Source organism: Guillardia theta, assembly GCF_000315625.1.
Source record: "Guillardia theta CCMP2712 unplaced genomic scaffold GUITHscaffold_55, whole genome shotgun sequence".
Taxonomy (NCBI): Eukaryota; class Cryptophyceae; order Pyrenomonadales; family Geminigeraceae; genus Guillardia; species Guillardia theta.
In genome coordinates this window covers 295,376-313,045 of record NW_005434619.1, presented here as the reverse complement: position 1 = coordinate 313,045, position 17,670 = coordinate 295,376, and the positions used below count along the sequence as shown (strand labels likewise).

Below are 17,670 nucleotides of genomic sequence, written 5' to 3'. Positions count from 1 at the left end.
TTACATCTTAATCATTGACTTGAAAGAAAAAAACACATTCAAATTACATCTTCATTGTTTCCAGCATTCCGTGACAGAGGTCACGACCTCTACCGCACTCCCGTCTCGGGAATGAAGCATCTCCTCACAGACCTGGGCAGGCAGACGGGCACGTCAGGAGACCCTCCCCCCTCCCCCACCACCCACCTCCCACTCCTGCTTCCGAAGATCCTTGGTCATGTCCAGCTTCTCCACTACTTTGAGGTTCTCAGCTCTGCCTGTTGGCATCTCTCAGCTCCATCGGGCAAGGCAAGGGAAGTGCCGCACCGTCGAAGCCTCCAAGAGCGTACAGTGAATCCCCGACTAGAGCCAACCCGGCCCCGTTTCTCTGCAGATCAGGTCAGAGTATCTCACCTCAACGCCTCAAAATCGCATACAGGAACATTCATCGATGGCAGCATCCTCCACATCGACTTGCGCGCATCAAACATCTCCACTGTGTTCAAAAACTGCATGGCAAAATTTCCTCCTGACACAAACCAATACACGTCAGGTTGGTTGAACCCAACATCTTGACAACCTGCGACGAAGATGCAGTCTCCTCCAAACGTAGATGCCGCATACGCACGATGGTAGAGCATGTCGGGCTCTTGCTGCCACTTCCCTTCCCTCGGATCCATGCTCTCCACAGTGCAGAAAGTGTCAAGGCCGTTCTGTCCTCCAAGGATCTGAAACCCGAGGGTCAACGAGCAGGGAGAGAGAGGAGAGGATCGCACAAAGATCCGATTGCGGATGACGCCAGCAGAGAGAGCGCTGCGAGGAGTGCGGAAGCTGCTTCCTCGCACCCACAACTCCTTCTCGATGTCAAGGCGATCGACGAGATCGAGATCCTTGTGGCCGTCGAACCCTCCCAGCACGAAGATGTTCCCGTTGAGGGCTACAGACTGTCAACAAGACGTCCCATGTCATTACATCGTCACAAAGACAACAAGTAGACTTCCTGAACCTTGTGGAAGGCTCTCCTCGATATCATGTCTGGCCCGTTGATCCATATGTTCCTCATTGTGTCAAAGATCTCGATCGACTGCAGCGCCCTTGAGTCCATGGTCTCGGCTCCAGTGGACTCGTACGGGTTCCATCCTCCCAGCACCCACATCTTCCCCTTGAACATACAGCTCGCGCTGTGGCCCCTGGCAACCTTCATGCTGGGTTCCTCGCGCCACTTTTGAGCTGCGGGCAGGTACGACTCGGCTGAGGAGATGAACATTTTGCCGTTGAAACCTCCGGCCGTCATGATCAACCCTTCGAAGTCCTGGAAGTGCGCTGCTCCTAGCGAATCTTTCCAGCAGGCTGCGAGGAGGAGGAGGAGGGGTAAACAGCTCATGGGCCTTGAGAGTGTTCGAATCATTGTTCCTTGCAGCTGCTACCGGGTGGTATCATCTTTGTGTTTTGCGTTCTCTACTCCAAGGCCCTCTCATCTTTTCACGATAAGATCCTCTTGTCTTGTCAATGAGATCTTGTTGGTCGATGTGCCGATCAAGTCATACCGGCTGTTGTCATGTCGTTGCTAGAATCCGGACACATCCCTCCGCCCCTCATCGTATTCAGATTCAGCACAGCGATCATGGCAATACAAACATGCACAGCATCATCGATCGTTCTGCATAGTCATCTCTGCCATCTCTGTTACTGCTCGCTTCATTCGTCGGCCCATCTTTATCTGCATGGCCGGCTCTCACTGAAACCGCACCCGCATCTCCATGGCTCTGCATGGGGACCCTGGGGCGGATCGGATCCAGGATTTGGAGTCGGGTCCCGGGCCCGGGAGTCGGCCGACTCAAGGCCCTCGAGTCAAGCCGGGGCGGCCGGGGGCCCGGCCCTGAAGAGCATCACTGACCGGAGGGGATTCTGAACGGAACTTCCGCAATTGCATCAGTGGACACAGGAACTCAAACTTTGCCGTGTCGACTTGACTGAGCTGAGCTGCGAGGTCACACGAAACAAGGATACGGTGAAACCCTCGGCCGCGATCATCATCATTGAACACGGTTATGAGAGGACCTTAGCAACTTCCGTTCGGACAGTGCATGGCACCGTCACGGCTGGCATGCGATACATCATTAAGCGATCAGAGGCTGCCCCCACCGGACGGCGGCGTCAACACCACTGGAGTGACTTCACATTGAATCACCGCCGTTTAAGTTGCCGGTGTTTCATTACGGACCATCGGATTTTACTAGCCTTAGTTCAGTATGCTTCAAACGGCGAGCGGGATCCATGCTCGGCGATCGTTCTGATCCGCCCCAGCTCGCAGCCTCAGACCGTATTCTGACTGCGAGGCTCTCTGCCATCACCTCAGAACTTGGAGGTTTGGTGCCTGTTTGACGGTCTGTTGGCACATTTGATCTGAAGTCCTTGGTCCATGGAGATATCATGCCGCAGTGCTGTGCTAGATTGTTTCAAGGACATTCCCCAATATCTTATTCACACATCTGTACAGATCAATCCTCAATCTGTAGGCCAGGAATCGCATGAGGAGAAGCGGCTTCATGGCTACTACCTTCCACACTCTCATCTGATGAGCCACTCTTCTTGTCTCGATTCCTCTTGTCGTCAATGCACTCCTGGCCGTCTCTCAAGCACCTCCAGCAAGGTCGATTCTCCTCGCATTTGAGCTTTCGCCTTCGGCAAGGCTTGCATGCCAGCTTCGTCTGCTCCCTTCGTTTCTGCCTCATGCGCCTGTATGGCAAGTTCACCTCCCTGACACACTCCTGGTGATCTGCGATGCAACGAGCACATGGGGTATCGTCGTCACACTTTGCTTTCTTTTGCTTGCAAGCCTGACAAGCCTGCCTGACTCTCTTTTCTGTCTGCGGCTGTTCTTCATCGCTGTTGAAGTAGGAAGAATCCTCACTGGAAACGAACGACTCCACGTCCTCTGGAAAACACATGACATAAGGAAGCGCATCATCCATCGACATGTGTTGTGGGTTCGCAACGTTGAACTTGCTTTCACCTTCTGGGAACAAATATGGAATACCTTCTGGGGACATCGGCCCCTGCAGCATTACTCCAGAGTTGGACCCTGGCGCATTCGGCGCCCGCATGCCAAATCCTGTGATATCTTCGTCCTCGCTGTTGTGTGTTCCGAAAGGCCCCGTGCTCTGGAATTGCCTGGCAAGTATTTTTACATCCTCTTCCCCGCTACTGGCATCTGCAGGGTTGTAATCGAAGTTCAATGATCCTTCACCATTCTGTCCACCAGCGAAATTTGGTGCAAGACCATTTGCGGTATTTGACGTTCCAATGGTTTGTTGTGAACCCGATGCCCCACCAAACCCAAACCCACCTTGCATAGATTGTTGGTGCATGGCCAGGCTCTGTTGCAGGCCGTTCTCACAATAAATCCCACCAGCCCAAAGACCTGAATTCCTGCGCTCATCGTCATCCTCTTCGCTGGAAAATGAATTCCATGATCCCATCGCCTGCATTCCCCGCACCATCCTCTTCCTCTGCTCCTCATCCGGAGCGGCCATGCTCAGCGGCTGGTTTCTTGGAGCGTGCGGGTCAACAAGGGGACTAGAGAGGAAAGTCAAAGGGGTGGGGAGGATAGTCTGGGGGGTAGTACTATTGATGTCGCTGGTGGGGGGTGGGTCATTGGTACTTTTGCAATAATAACTTAGGGGGGTGGTTTGCATGGATTTGACGGTTGGGATATCACTGATGTAATATCAAACCAATGGGGGTCGAAAAGGAGGGGGGGGAGGGGCGGAGGGGGGGGAGGGGGAAGGGGGGGTGGAGGTGCTGCAAAAGCAGACCGGTTGTGTGAGCAAGGAGGGGTTATAGCCCAATGGCTTCATGAGTTGGATGGGGTACCTTAGGAGGACCGGTGGTCAGGAACAGGTTGCGACGAATAATGAGCCTTTTACACATGGCTTTAGCCTTCTTATCACGTAACGGTTTGATAACGAGTAATCAAACTTTGAAACCGCACATGTACACTGTGCGCAGGAAAGCAAAATGGAGCCTAACAAAGATGCAGATCGGAGGAGGAAACGAGACGTTCGTTGAGTTGGATGATAAGCAAGCGAGAGGGGATGAATCGGGCCTGGTCGGCCGATACTCCAGTTGGCAGCATGATGCGAGTATTTGGTGTTTCAAGCTTCCCGGGAACTCGGCCGTACACGGTCGTATGCGTTTGAGAAGACGAGGAGACTGGATTATAGTGGATTGGAAGGGAAGGAGAAGGAGACAATAATGAAAGGGAATGAGCAGACCAGGGAGGGTTGAAGAAGGGAATGGAGGAGCAGCAAGAGTTACCCGAAAGCACGCTTTATGCACCAACATGAACGCTTTCGTATTCACACAAATGGGGGAAGCACTGTGACAGGTATAACGCTGATGAAGTATACCAGAGGTCTCAGTTCTCGAGTAAGGTCACTTCTGATCAAATACTAAAGCAATTTGAGTTAGAATTTCTTCCATGAAGGGAGATTTGAGTCATGGTGAATGCATCATCCTGAAATTCTCCGATTACCTCTCGAATGCGGGGATCACACTTGTGAGTGGTGTCGAAACTAGAGGCATGATACGAAGGAGCGAGAACAACATTCTTCTGCGCATGAAGAAAAGAAGTTCTCTCCTCTCGTCAAGACTGGCCATGATCTGTCATAGAACTTTTCTTCTGTGTAACTTACTTGATGGCAGCTCTGGCATTTGTTCATCCAAACCCACAGCATGCTCAACTTGAGAAATACCATGGGCGCTTGCAGAAATCTCAAACCTGATTGTATTGAAGAGTGTCTTTTTCGCTGCTGACACTTTCATGGAGACAAAACATGTGGTATGCTCCATGATCACCCAATCAAAACACTCTTGTTGAGGGAAGCCGGGGGGAGAAGGAAAGATAACTTCTGGTTTATGAAGACATATCTGGTACCTCCACCATGTATGTAACTTCACTCTGAACATATGATTACCGAGCCATCTAAGTTAGCATCCACTGTACTCTACAACAGGCCCTACATTCAGATATCCTCCGAATCTTCAAGGACCTCAGCATCGACCTTGACAGGTTCGGGATCCTCAGGCACCACATTGAACTCAACTGCCCTTGGCGAAACTTCCTCCACCTTGTCCTCCACCTTGGGGCTGTAGCCTTTGCCATACGTGTCATTCAAATAGTCGAGGATGGATGAGCTTTCAAACATGGACTTGCCCGTGTTGGGGTCCACAAGATACGGCACCTGCACCTTCCCTGCGATCTCCTTCAGCTCCTCCCGCTTGCGCGAGCCTCTCGCCACGGTGAACAACTGGTAGGGGATCTGCAGCTCGCAAAGTCTCTCTCGCACAATGCGGCAGTATGGACTTGACTCAAAGGACCACAAGCGCAGGGGAAGCTCTGGCTGGGGAGCTAGGCTCTTCTCCGCTTGCCTCCCTCTGCCGTTGCGCAAGAGCGAAGGGATCGACGCAGAGGCGGTAGTGAGGGGGCCCAGGGACAGGGGCAAGGGGATAATGCCGTCTCCGTATGTCTGTACAAGGTACTTGATGATCTTGTCGCTCTCGTAAGACTTGAAATCTGTGTTTGGATCCACCAGGTACGGGAACTGAGCTTTTCCTCCCATCTCGACGACCTGGGGCCGAAACCTGTCTCCATCACGTGGGCAGGGGTAGATCATGACATCGAGATCCAGCATGCTGATGACTTCGCGGACCTTGCGACAGAAAGGGCATGCCTCAAACTCATACAGCTCCAGGGGCTTCTTTGGTTTGACCGACGGTAAAGTCTCGCTGAACTCCCGCACTGGCAGCTCCATGGTCGGGTTCTTGTAGTCAAGGTCGGGCTGAGCCTTGTATCCGATCACAAACGACCCGCTGGTGGGTCGAGCAAGTGAAGAAAGATAGGAAGTGAAGACGTCGATAGTCTTCTGAACGTCTCCTTGCTGCATGCTCCAACGAGGGTTCGACGATTTGCCTGCACATAGTCCTTGCACAGACGACCCAGACAGATGAAGCGACTGAGACGAGCGAGGAGCAGACGAGAGGAGAGACGGATAGGAAGGTGAGAAGGAGAGGGAAGGAGAGAGAAGCGAGAGTTGGAGGACGAGGACGAGAGCGCAGCCAGTGTAGCTCTGCATGACGCACACGCTAGAAATCATACACGCCGCTTTAGGTGTTTTACCCTACCCCCTCGCCCTCCCCCGGTATCATGGTAAAAATCACCGGTGCACAAGCTCTGAGGCAACCTCTGTCATAATTTTGAGTAAAACAATCAAAACATTGTGTTGGGTAGCGCATGGAGCGAGGGAGGGCGCAATGGGAGGGGGAGCAGGAGGCAGTCGGTATGCAGGATATGAAGATCAGCTGAAGACATCCGGCAGTTGAGGAAGTGAGCGAGGAGGAGGAGGACAGGAAGGAAGGGGTAAGCCGGTGGATCGGATAGGATGACGCGTTTAATGTGTTGGATACTTGTTGGTATAATTACGATGTCGCTCTTTCTGCCCACCACAGCTGAAGATTCTGATAATCCTGCTGATGATGCTGAAAAAGGGCAAGAAGATGATCACGGGATCAAGATTCAAAGCAAGATGCTCCTAGTGGCTCTGAAACTGAGAGGGGGTTCAAAGGAGAATGAAGTGCATGTTGTCAACGTATCCAAACTCGATTATTCGTTGAACCGCTCCTCTACATTCTTTGACAACCCTTCTGAATCTGAACAAGAAATTATCGACGCGACCAAGTCGGAAAATGAAACCAATGAGGCTGTTGAGAGTGAAACACACTCTCCCAACAATACAAACGCTCAGGAGCACAAGGCGGCAGTGGATGAAATGCACGCAAAGGCAGGGGACATGGGAACAGATGATGGGCGAGAGCAGGAGGTCCCACCTGAGAAGACTGTGATGGAACCAGAGGATGAAGTATTGAGGCTTCGAGACGAGACGTCGGACAAAAGAACGGAGGACCAGTGCCCGGCTGCGGGTTTTAGTGGAACCGGTGATGAAGCGGGAGAGGATCATGACTTGAAGACAGAACGACTGTCTGTCGACACGCAGGAGGAGGAGACTCCTCTCGTCCTTAGGCAGCGGGAGGGAGGTGGAGATATTCCCGTGAGGCTCGGGGAGAAGGAGGGAGTGACATTGGAATCAAAGGAAGACGAGAGGGGGGACGGTCCTCCTCGGAGCCATGGGACACATCCTCTTGATCTTATATTGGGACCTTTTCGAACAAAACATCCTCGTCAGTGCGTTGAGCTGAGGAATTTGCCAGCTTTCCAATTTTCCGGGTGAAGTTTTGCTCATGTACTTGAGTTGGATCCTGGTCTTGATCGTTGTAAGGACAGGTTCCTTGGGTATCTTGTGTACTTTTCCATGTACAGAGTCTTTGAAACGATGCTAAAGGTGATTCTGCCGGTGAGTGCTGGAAGAATTAAATGGATAATTCTTACTCGATCTTGAGCAGTCGACAGCTTCAAAGCTTCTTTCAGTTATCACTGCATATATCATCTCCATACCAGTGCAGTATGGATTTCACACGTCAATGGTAAACGAGATGTTTTTCGTGGGGCTGCTTGTCTTTGATGGCACTGTCTCCTTTCAGAGTCTTTTCATCAAGACAGAGTTCAAACCGACTTTCTCCCGTGTGTTCACTACATCTGCACTGGGTAGGTAGAATACTTTTGGAACGAACCTGAGAAGATGTTTGATTGCAAGGCCTCGGAATTTCTCCTTTCCTGTTCCAACTCATCATGGCCTATGACCTTTCTCAGAGCTCTTCCTTTGTGGTGAGCGAACGAGCGTGAAAGTTCTTTTGTGTGACTCTTCTTCCGCAGCTGACAGCTGTTGTCTGGTACATCTATTACAATGTCTTGTACCTTAGAATATGAGGGCAGAAGGAACAGGAGATTACACAACAAACATGCTTCCTTGAGCTTCAATGACATGGGACAGAGCCCGGGGGCTGCTGGACGTTTGTTAGGCCGTCTTTGGCTGCCAGTGCGTATCTTCACAAAAACAATCAGCGGCAGCAGCAGGCGACAAAATGGTCTGCTCACCCTGCTAGGAAGTTGCTGCGGATCAGTGGCCCGACTGGCTTGCTGCCGATGTACATCTCCGTCACCGCGTCGCAGAGCAACTGCGAGTCTATCCTTCCACGAGACTCCTGGGGTGGGGCAGGGAGGAAGGAGGACAAGAGAAGCAAACCACAAGGCACAAACAGAAAAAAAAGCACAGGGGAGGCCAAAGGGGGGGAGAAGAGAGCATTCAGTATCGTGCAAGAGACTGTATGAAGGCAAGCTCCTTACCCCTTTGATGAAGATAGTGAGCGATCCGTCTCCCGGCATGTACAGCATGACGTCATCGTTCTGCTGCAAAGTCCCGCAGCTGGAGAAAATGCTGGTAAACTTCTTGAGAGCGTCCTTCCCTGGGCTCTTCTTCGAGTTTGTCATCCTGCGGAGGACGTTGATGAGAGTCCGGTCGAACCCTTTGGCGATGTGCGGGCCCTTCACTTCTCTCGCCATCACCAGCCTGAGCGTCTTGCGAACCCGCGGGTCCTCTAGCGGCCTTGCGTCGAGGTGCCTTCCCTGGGCCAAACTCTCATCCTCCACGAAGCTCTCGTCGATATACAGCCCGATCGCATACGCCTGAGCCAAGGCAAACTCGCACTTCTGGAGCATGCATCGCATTCCGATGCCTATCAGGTGCTGCTGCTTCGCCTCCGTCTCCGCGTGGACGTACTTGTTCCCTCCTCTGTAGGCATCGGGGTAGTACCCCACCCCTTTAGGCCCCATCTTGTAGACATAACCAGGACGGTGGCCTTGGTAAGACGTGACCTGGAATGGAGGCATCTCCATGGTCAGCGGGAACTTCATCCCCGTCACCAGCTCGGCTACGAGCTTCGGCTGCTCCATCGCCTCGTTCCTGGTTCGTCGCTCTTCAGAGTTCTGCAGCATCATGGACGCCAGGACGGCTGCTGATGTCGCTGATAAGGCGTACTTGAGAAACGAGCGTTGGTTTGTGTTGTTAGAGGAATGCACATCAGTTTGATCACAATGCTTCGTAGAACGCCAGCGGTATGTTGGCAGCTTCTTTGAAACGAGGTGGCTCTACTGACCCAACCTTGCTTGAAGCACAAGAATGGCCTTGAGTTTATCATGTGCAGTCGTGATAACATCCTGAGTAGAAATTGTGAGATAAATAAAATCCGTTTAATGGTAAATTGGCAAAAGATTCCGAATCAAAGAGAGTGGAGGATTTGTTTCCTCAGTCAGCGAAAAGATGTTGTGATGATGGGTGTGTGATCACCTCATCTCATTTTTGAACTCACATTGCAATCAAGGTACACACAAAGCATGCAAGAAGAAGAAAAAAAGATCGATCTTGCAAAGGATTTCGCAACTATTCATCCCCCCGTGAACTGTCCTCTCGCACCAAACTAGTTGGGACGCATCCCGTGAATGGCAATCTGACATGTGATCCTCAAAAGACCTTCTCCTCCTGCACCACTCCTCGCTTCTCTCGCTTCTCTCCTTTCTTCCACCCGCTTCCTCCTCTCTCAATCTGCTCCCTGTGCTCCCTTCGCTCCCTCTGTCAGCACCGCCATTACCCCTGGCAAAGTCGGGCCCGGGCCCGGCGAGTCTGCCGGGTCACGGCAGGTGCAACTGAGGTGCAAGTAGGGCAGTCAAAATGGTTCAACATCTTTCGCGGTTTCACTCCCTTCAGCGGCGTGTTAGAAGGGGGTCATAAGGTGGTGGGGGTAGGAGAGTTTGGCCAAAGCAGGGGTGTTTGTACAGAGTCTAGCAGGGGTGATCACAGGACTCTCGGAGGTGATCCCGGAGGGCCAGGGAGGGGTGGGTGTTTCGAGCTAGGAAATGGCTGGGCAGGACAGGCGGCGAAGTTCAGAGCACAAAGTTCTGACATGAAGCAGGAATGATTACAGGCATTCTTTGGACCTAGAAAGTAGAGATTGACAATCGTATTGAGATCAGTTCAGCTTAGTCACATTGAATCATCAAGGAAGAGAACAGGAAGAAACAAAGGAAGAAACAGAGAATGTAGTCCACATTTTGGTGTAGATACCTGTTGGTCGAGGTAGAAGCTTTGATTGATGAGTATGTTTACAGGATACTCTTCTCTAGGACGACACAGTCTAATCAGTCTGTGCATGGTCTTCAAAGCCATCTTTGCTGTATCACTCCTAGCAGCTGGAGCTTACACCATTGCGAACGCACTCACAGCCTCCTCCAATAGTTTCAAGAAAACTAAAAGGCGGAAGAGCTCAAAAGAAACCAAGACCAAGAAGACCAAGAAGACCAGGAAGAGCAAAATCGGATCGTCATCATCGTTCTCCGAAGCGTTCATGGGTACAAACAGCTCGTCACTACAAAGCACTCATTCCGTCTCGTGCAACTACGACTCTGGCGTGGACCTGTCGTTTTCACATACATCAGCAAATCCTACTTTGAGTTCCAATATTAAGAAAAAAAGGAAAACTCCAACTGACAATGACTGCACAAGGAAGCAAGCAAGCAACGAGGCTTACTGGGAGTTTAAGTGAGAACATTACTTGTGTTTCCTTGCCACGACTTCTGTAATGCAGATGTGCTTGGCAGCTTGTATGGAGATGAATGGGAGCGGATGGATCCCTCGATCATTCGAGATCTCGAAAGAGCCTTTAGCTCCGGACAATCTACCCTGCAGACGTGCTTTGAGAACCCTCGCGTCCAAACTTTCAACACATATCAGTTCGATTTATCCTCCTTGGAGCAGGTACTCTTGTCCCTTTGTCGGAGTCACTGCGAGCTCAAACAGATCTGACATTCCGTTAGATCAATGTGGACACGGGCTATCGTCGAAAGATTCGGAGAGTCGCGCCACCGCGAAAGAGTGCAAAGAGAAAGGCTCTTGAGAGCGAGGATACAGATCGGAGGCATTGGGTCACCAAGTCGAAGAGGAGCAAAAAGTCCGAATCGTTCCTGTACAGAGTTGCGGAGGACTCTTCAGAGTTCCAGGAGCTTGTGAAAATTTTCAATAGCAGCTGCCCTCAAAATTTCAGGAGGATCTTGAACATAATGCGAGTTGAGAACAAATACCTTCATGACAGATACATCCTGGCCAAAAAGTCCATCAAATCGAAGCATGGTTCTCAATGGAACGAAAGCTCTATGGTGAGAAAGTTGTTCCATGGCACAAAGCATGCTGCCATCCCTTCAATCATTCAAGGTGTGGATGCTGGCTTCAAACCCTTGCTCAGTGGCTCAAGAACAGGAGACATCTATGGCAAAGGCTCGTATTTCAGCAGTCGTGCCAACTATTCTGACACATACACTGAGAGCTTGAATGGGATCAAGAAGTTGATTGTTGCCGATGTTGTTGTGGGAAGCATCTGTCTTGGACATCGACAGATGGACCTTCTGCCGTTGCGATGTGATGACAAGAGATATGACTGTGCAGTGGACAACATTGCAAACCCAACGATTTTCGTCATACAGGTAATCACTTTGTCACTTGAATTTACATCCCAGCGGTCGACTCAATTGTTTGTCATTGTTGCCTGTTCTCTGTTTGTGTTCCCTAGTTGATCGCATTAGCAGGACGTCGCGGCCGCCTACCCGAGCTACTTGATGAGTACTATTAGTTGTCGAAGTGAAAACCTCTCTTTTTGATAGGAAATGGTGTAAATACTCTACAACTTTATTTTAAAAGACAACGACGTGGAACGGTGGCGGGTGATTCATGGGAAGGAGGGAGGTAGGGTAGGGTAGTGGTCAAATCCGCCCCGGTGGAATCATGTGCTCAGAAACTCCAAAGGTATCCTTTTCAAACGGTCAGCATAACCAAGTGCTCAAAATGATTTGATTGAAGGGCATATCGGTTGTAGAGATGGACAGACTCTAGGGGAAGGAGGGGGGTGGGGGTTATTTGAAAATGATTTTACATTAGTTATAGACGTGACACACGTCGATGATGATGCATGACTCAATTCTCCGTTGTTGGGGCGAACATAATGATTGCAGGGGTGGGCCGAAAAAGATGCTTGCAAAATTGGTGGTGGGGTGGGAGGTTCGTTAGGGGCTGGGGGGTCACAGCGATGAATTGAACCAGAGAAAGAGGCTCGAAAGAAGGTATGCGATACCACAAGGCACTGGAGTCTAGAGTGAAGGAGGTAGTTCGAGACGTACGGGTACTTTTTGGATAATAAACGTCTGGAAGGGGTTGGCCGTTCCACCCTTCATTTCTGAGAGCATTTTTTAAATTGTGCACCAGTAGATTCTAGATCACAGATCTTTTCGAAAATACAAAAGTGTGTTTTAACTATACATCTATTTTATTTAAAAAAGGAGTCATCTCCGTTTTAAAGCGCTCAAAAGTTGTTTTTTTGTAATTTCTATAAATCGTCCCCAAGGTAGCTTCTGAAAAGCTGTCTTTTCCAAGGTTGGCTCCCCCGCTCCTCTGGTAGCATGAGCGGCAAACGGGAAGAACAGCAGTAATAAGTGAGGAGCTGGAAACGAATAGAGCAGGAGAAGTTCAGAGCAGCATAGGGGAGACAGATTGCTGTCGTCACAACATGAAGGCATCAGAGGTCTGCAGCAACATTCCCACACCGCTTCTGTCTGCAGGGGTTGAGAGCAAAGAAGTCGGGCTTGCACTTTAACAAGTGGGAGGCGGAGCAGTCAAGTTGTTGATGAAGAACACTCTTGCGCTCATTTCAGCCAGCAAAAAGAAACTCTGGGGCAATATAAGAAGCTCGTGACGAGGATGGTTGTGAAGAAGCGCACACAAGTCAAAATTCGTTAGAAAAGGTTCAAATCGACTAACTCGGTGCCATGGGCGATAATCAGAATTCGGACCCTTCCAAGCAGAGAAGGATGTCCAATGCTGAGATGCTCCTTGTAAAGAGACTACAGAAGTCTGCCAACAGGGACCAAACGCGTGAACTTGTGGAAACTATAGACTCGCTTGTTCCCATCCTTTCACCAATCCGCCGTCATCGGTCATGTTTGGTTTCCGGTAGAAGTGTAACTCAGCTTCTGGAGGATCTCTTGGAACATGTGGGAAGGATCGTCAAGGATCAGAAGAAGGGGGCACCTGGGATCTCGAGCACGTCGAACATGTTATATAAGCGTGCTTTCTTGGACAGTCCATTTCCTTTCTTGGTAGTAAGCAAAGCCAACTTCAACATCATATCCATGAGCAATGTGTTGGAGAAATTTTACGTTTCTATCCCCTTCAGTGGTCCTGTTGGTCACTGTATCCTTCACTTTGTGCATCAAAGTGAGCAATTTTTGTTGAGAGAAGTGTTGAAAGCCTCGAGCGACGCGAAACGACTCTTCCCAACAATGTTTCATTTCTTAACATTTGACGACAAATGTGTACATATCTTGCCATTGCTGCTCAGAAACGTGTGGTTTGACGATTCGAATCAATTCGCCTTCTTGCGCTTTGTCAACTGCGAAGATGTCGCACAGGTGAAGCCAACGTGTGCAAGGCCGGAGCACTTCAATGGGGACTTTGTGTTTGATCAGGTTTCCTCTTCAATCCTTCCCGCGGACCTTGAGGAGAGGATAAGGAGGCACGAGCCGACGCACACAGAAGGTTTTCTGCCGTTCCTTGACTGGCACAAGAGCTGGAGAGAGTTTGAGAGGGACGAGGGTGTAAAACTCATGGCATCGCAACTGAGCTGCTCTGAGCGCTCGCTCGCGGCTCGCAGCGCTTGTTTCAGGCTCTCCTTGGAGGTGAATACGAAGAACTTTGTTTCCTCTTGCATTCTTCGTTACCGGATGCGGATCCCTCCTTACTTGGCGTTGACGGCGAGCGACTTGGGGAACGACTTCTGCATAGCGCTGGACGGATCACTGAATGAGAAGGACGAGACGTCGTTCTTATGCGTGTGTCCTCACAAGCACAGCTCGGACGATTGCTTGAGATACACAGAGTTCCATCTGAAGCAGGTGAACCTTGTGCTGATGGTGTGGATGCTTTCAAAGTCTAAACGTTTGAAGGTTGGCGGAACTCTGCTCTGCTATCACACTCGGCACGTGACGCTGACGAGGGACTGCTGGTTGACAGAGGGGAATCTCTGCAGTCTCGGGTGAGATAGCAGCGGACGTGATGATTCCTATGCTGACATGTCTACCCTCAGCGACTCCTTCGAGTTCCGACTTGTCTCGTTGCGAGTCAACGACATGCACTGAGCTTGACCTGCGAAGGCCTCGTCCCCGTATCTCCGCTCTGCAGCCCTCCTCCTTCCTCTCCTCCCTCCCTCTCCCGACCATGAATCTTGTACATACATCTGTGACTATTCGCTCCTGGCGATTATAATTTGAAGATCGGAAGTAAACCCAAAGTTTGGCAGTCAGCTATCGCCTAGTCCCTACCGTCCTGCTCAACGTCTTGCGAGGAGACGGTCAGAACCTCCCCGGCTCTTAAGTTTCTCTTCGCCACCACCACAGCCTCCAGCTGCTCGTTCTCAAGAGCAAGATGACAGTTCGCCTCATCCTCCTCTGCGAGGGCCAGCCGGCTGCTCTTGACATAAAATGCTCGACCCGTGAAACAGGGAGTCAAGCCAGAAGCCACTTGCTCAAGGATAGCGAGAGCCTCATCTTGCCCAATCTCTTCCTGTTCCTCCTCCTCCTCCTCTGTAGCTCCCGTTCTTCTGCTCGCTTGCTTCTTGTTCTGTGACCCTCCCCTGCTCCCACCTTCTTGTTTTCCCTGCTCCTCCTCCTCCTCCTCCTCCTCCTCCTCCTCCTCCTCCTCCTCCTCCTCCTCCTCCTCCTCCTCCTCCTTCAGTTGCTTCAGTTTCTTTGCTGCGTCCGCACGAAGGTCTTGGTCCTCACATGACAGACAAGCACGAGCGTATCGAGTCAAGGAGGAAGGAGCGACTAGCGACGAGCCTTCCCCGAGCTCCCAGGCGTGGAGGTGCAGGTGCAAGAGCGTCTGCGAGTATCGTTCCCAGCTGAAGAACTTCAGCAGCTCCTCATCCACCTTGAAAACCTTGGACGCCGCAAACTCGGCAACTAGCAGGGACCACATGCACACTGCCAACCTCCTCAGGCTCTCCCTCCTCCTCTCGCTCTCCTCTTCACGATCTCCGTCCGACCCTCGCGTCCTCCTCTCGAACGTCCACTCCAGACTGCACCATAGAGGAGGCAGTCGCTCACCAAAGAGTTTCTGCGACTCCGCTAGGGCGAGCTGGTCGAACTCGGACAGAGCTTCCTCCATGTCCTGCCTCTCCTTGATGCCCCGGTCGTCGATCCGGAACAGACCGTCTCCCTCCCTCACTCCACTTGCTGCTGCCGACCCTCCAGGAAAGACTCGCTCCACGACAAAAGGCTTCTTCTGCGAGATGACAAGCCCGTAGGCCTTCTCAGCAGCGTGCAAGTCGACTCCTTCCTCTCTTCCCCTCCCGCTTCCCCTGCTTCGTTTGTTCGGCCTCATGGAACAATCTCCTTCCCCTTGCATCTGAGCAAGATACTCATCGAGCTTCATTCCTCTCACTTGATCTGCCTGCTGATAGGGAGCAACGGGCCCTCTGTGCAGCTCAACTTTTATCTTCTTCGACCTTCCCTTGGGAGTGTCTCTTTGCATGTCTGCAAGGGCCACAACGTCCCACCACTCCTGCTCTCCACCCTTCCTCTTCTCCACCAGCTGCGCGAACTTCTGCCGCAGTCGCTCTAGCGAGGAAGACGACGCTCCTGCTCCTTCGAGATCTTGCGACGAGGAAACGAGGATGATGAAGAACTTCCTGACCAACTCAAAAGTCATGTAGTGGCCACTGCTCAGTGAGATCAACAGCCTCTGCAGCAAGATATCGAGCTCCCCTGCCCCCTTCCCTCCTCCACCTCTTCCTCCTCCTCCTTGTTGGCTCCTCCTTCCATGAATTGACGTGTGAAGCTCTTTGTTCCTGCATGCTGCACTGCAGAAGTGGAGGCCGTCCACAGAGCACGTATCCTTCTTCTTCTTATTCCCCTTCCAATCCTCGTCCTCAATGTCAAACCCATCCACAGGAGGGAGGCTGGGGACCGAACCAGACTCATACCGGAGGACCTCGGACAGATCGGAAATCTGCCCGGTTACCAGGCGGTACTCTTGTTCGTGATCGAGCAGGGGATAGGCGCAGAAAGTGCAGCACAGATACTCTGCTCTGCTGGAAGGATCTTGAACTGCTACCATAGGAGCCTCCTTGAGCACCAGCTCTCCCTCCTCTGCGTCCCCTGCAGCCCACGAGCTCTCGACGTTTGTCATATCGACAACTTCCATGCTCTCCTCGGTCCCAGAGGTGACGAAACAAAAGTCTCGTGCCGCACTGACCGACAAGTTTCCAGCAGCTGATGACGACGAGGGGATTTCTGTCTGATGAAACCATGCTTTCGTGTTGATAACCAGCAGGTCTCCGGCGTTGCAGACTATCTTCAGCCTCCTCACCTCCTCTCCTTCTCCTTCCTCCTCTACCCGCTTTTCGGCAGCTTCTCTGCTAGACCCCTGCGGCCATCCCTCCTGCCCGGGGCGGATCCTCCAGGTCTTAGTCCCCGAGATCTGCATGTGCCAGGTCCCCGAGTGACGTACCATGTCCGTGTGCTCCGGCCTTCCCCGCATGGGCTCTACCTCTCCCCTCCTCTCTTGTCCTTCTTGCTCCGATGCTGAGGGCAAGTTCTGCCCAAGAAAGACCCACACGCACTGGCCATGGCGGATACCAGCCCCTTGCTCCTCCTGATCCTCCCTCCATTGCGAAGGCACGCCGTGAGAAGGAAGAGACTTCAAGATTCGCTCGAGGTGCTGCTCATCGTGTTGCACCACGCATGAAGTGTACCACCTGCGGTCGTCTCAAAGTCAGGCTCGCTCCCCCGAGGCTTCAGTACATGAGATTGCATCACCTCCCAGCCATGATCCTTTCCTCAAAATCCACCGTCTTGCTTGCCTGCAATTCACCGAAGTAGAACAGCAAGCTTCACCACAATGATCACAGCGCCCTCACCAAATACCTGGGTGCTTCTAGACAAGGCAGTCTTGAGCACTTTTCTGGTTTCATGGTCAGACGTCCACAGGCAGCAGGATCGGCTCACTTGGGGTCTCTCAAGACTTCTGCCTCCCCGTTCTCAACGTTCCAAGTCTCATAGATCGAAGACTGCTCCGAACCCCCGCTGCAGATGGCATCCAGTTGCTTCAGAAGCTGTTGCAGGTGATCTGATTCACCAACGTCAATGCCGTGCCTCGCCTCTCAGCGAAGCATTATCGGACTTGCAGAGTTCATGAAAATCATATGACAAGTCATGCCCAGTAGGTCATCGTAGCGTCACAGAATGACTATCTCCTTCCAACCCAACCTCTTTTTCACCACTTGTTGACCTCTTCCGAAGAAATCTTCAACAAACCTTCATCACCCTAACAGATCTTATCTCTTCATCCTTCATCTCCACACGCTTCATCGCATGCTCAGGTAGATTCCACCCTTACCTTTGGTATCAAAGGCAGACGGAATATGAAGATACTGATAAAATTGGAAGTCACAACCATCCTCTCCTCTCCTCTCCTCCTTTCCCCCTCTCCTCCTCTGCTGGTGTCCATTCCCCCCCCTTTCCCTCCCCCCCCCCGCTCTCCTCCTTTGCTCTTCTCCTCCCTCTCTCCTCCGGATCATAAATGTATAGATATATATATATATATATATATATATATATATGTATATATATATATATGG

The 17,670-nt window shown here is 51.5% G+C and overlaps 8 protein-coding genes across 8 annotated transcripts; 3 read left to right on the top strand and 5 right to left on the bottom strand.

The window, feature by feature from the left end:
• Positions 1–298: 298 nt before the first annotated feature.
• On the bottom strand, positions 299–1,285 carry GUITHDRAFT_57278 (hypothetical protein; the record flags this gene model as incomplete). The annotated part of the gene is made up of 4 exons (XM_005829002.1): positions 299–365; positions 604–707; positions 756–923; positions 986–1,285. Coding segments are annotated over 4 exons (639 nt in total), but the record flags the coding sequence as incomplete, so codon positions are not given.
• Positions 1,286–2,480: 1,195 nt separating this feature from the next.
• GUITHDRAFT_111930 (hypothetical protein) lies at positions 2,481–3,515 on the bottom strand (the record flags this gene model as incomplete). The annotated part of the gene is made up of 1 exon (XM_005829001.1): positions 2,481–3,515. One exon carries the CDS (start codon positions 3,513–3,515, stop codon positions 2,481–2,483), a length of 1,035 nt encoding a protein of 344 aa, XP_005829058.1.
• A 1,491-nt stretch (positions 3,516–5,006) lies between these two features.
• GUITHDRAFT_74279 (hypothetical protein) lies at positions 5,007–5,795 on the bottom strand (the record flags this gene model as incomplete). Its single annotated transcript, XM_005829000.1, has 1 exon — positions 5,007–5,795. One exon carries the CDS (start codon positions 5,793–5,795, stop codon positions 5,007–5,009), a length of 789 nt encoding a protein of 262 aa, XP_005829057.1.
• A 669-nt stretch (positions 5,796–6,464) lies between these two features.
• GUITHDRAFT_111928 (hypothetical protein) lies at positions 6,465–7,864 on the top strand (the record flags this gene model as incomplete). The annotated part of the gene is made up of 6 exons (XM_005828999.1): positions 6,465–7,264; positions 7,322–7,379; positions 7,441–7,521; positions 7,579–7,642; positions 7,692–7,762; positions 7,811–7,864. The coding sequence occupies 6 exons, from the start codon at positions 6,465–6,467 to the stop codon at positions 7,862–7,864; spliced, it is 1,128 nt and encodes a 375-aa protein (XP_005829056.1).
• Positions 7,865–8,028: 164 nt separating this feature from the next.
• GUITHDRAFT_141543 (hypothetical protein) lies at positions 8,029–8,932 on the bottom strand (the record flags this gene model as incomplete). The annotated part of the gene is made up of 2 exons (XM_005828998.1): positions 8,029–8,139; positions 8,282–8,932. The coding sequence occupies 2 exons, from the start codon at positions 8,930–8,932 to the stop codon at positions 8,029–8,031; spliced, it is 762 nt and encodes a 253-aa protein (XP_005829055.1).
• Positions 8,933–10,140: 1,208 nt separating this feature from the next.
• Positions 10,141–11,557, top strand: GUITHDRAFT_111926 (hypothetical protein; the record flags this gene model as incomplete). Its single annotated transcript, XM_005828997.1, has 3 exons — positions 10,141–10,529; positions 10,589–10,745; positions 10,805–11,557. The coding sequence occupies 3 exons, from the start codon at positions 10,141–10,143 to the stop codon at positions 11,555–11,557; spliced, it is 1,299 nt and encodes a 432-aa protein (XP_005829054.1).
• A 1,245-nt stretch (positions 11,558–12,802) lies between these two features.
• On the top strand, positions 12,803–14,170 carry GUITHDRAFT_111925 (hypothetical protein; the record flags this gene model as incomplete). Its single annotated transcript, XM_005828996.1, has 2 exons — positions 12,803–14,067; positions 14,119–14,170. 2 exons carry the CDS (start codon positions 12,803–12,805, stop codon positions 14,168–14,170), a joined length of 1,317 nt encoding a protein of 438 aa, XP_005829053.1.
• A 172-nt stretch (positions 14,171–14,342) lies between these two features.
• Positions 14,343–17,401, bottom strand: GUITHDRAFT_141541 (hypothetical protein; the record flags this gene model as incomplete). Its single annotated transcript, XM_005828995.1, has 5 exons — positions 14,343–16,788; positions 16,850–16,893; positions 16,958–16,994; positions 17,039–17,145; positions 17,348–17,401. 5 exons carry the CDS (start codon positions 17,399–17,401, stop codon positions 14,343–14,345), a joined length of 2,688 nt encoding a protein of 895 aa, XP_005829052.1.
• Between the last annotated feature and the right edge of the window lie 269 nt (positions 17,402–17,670).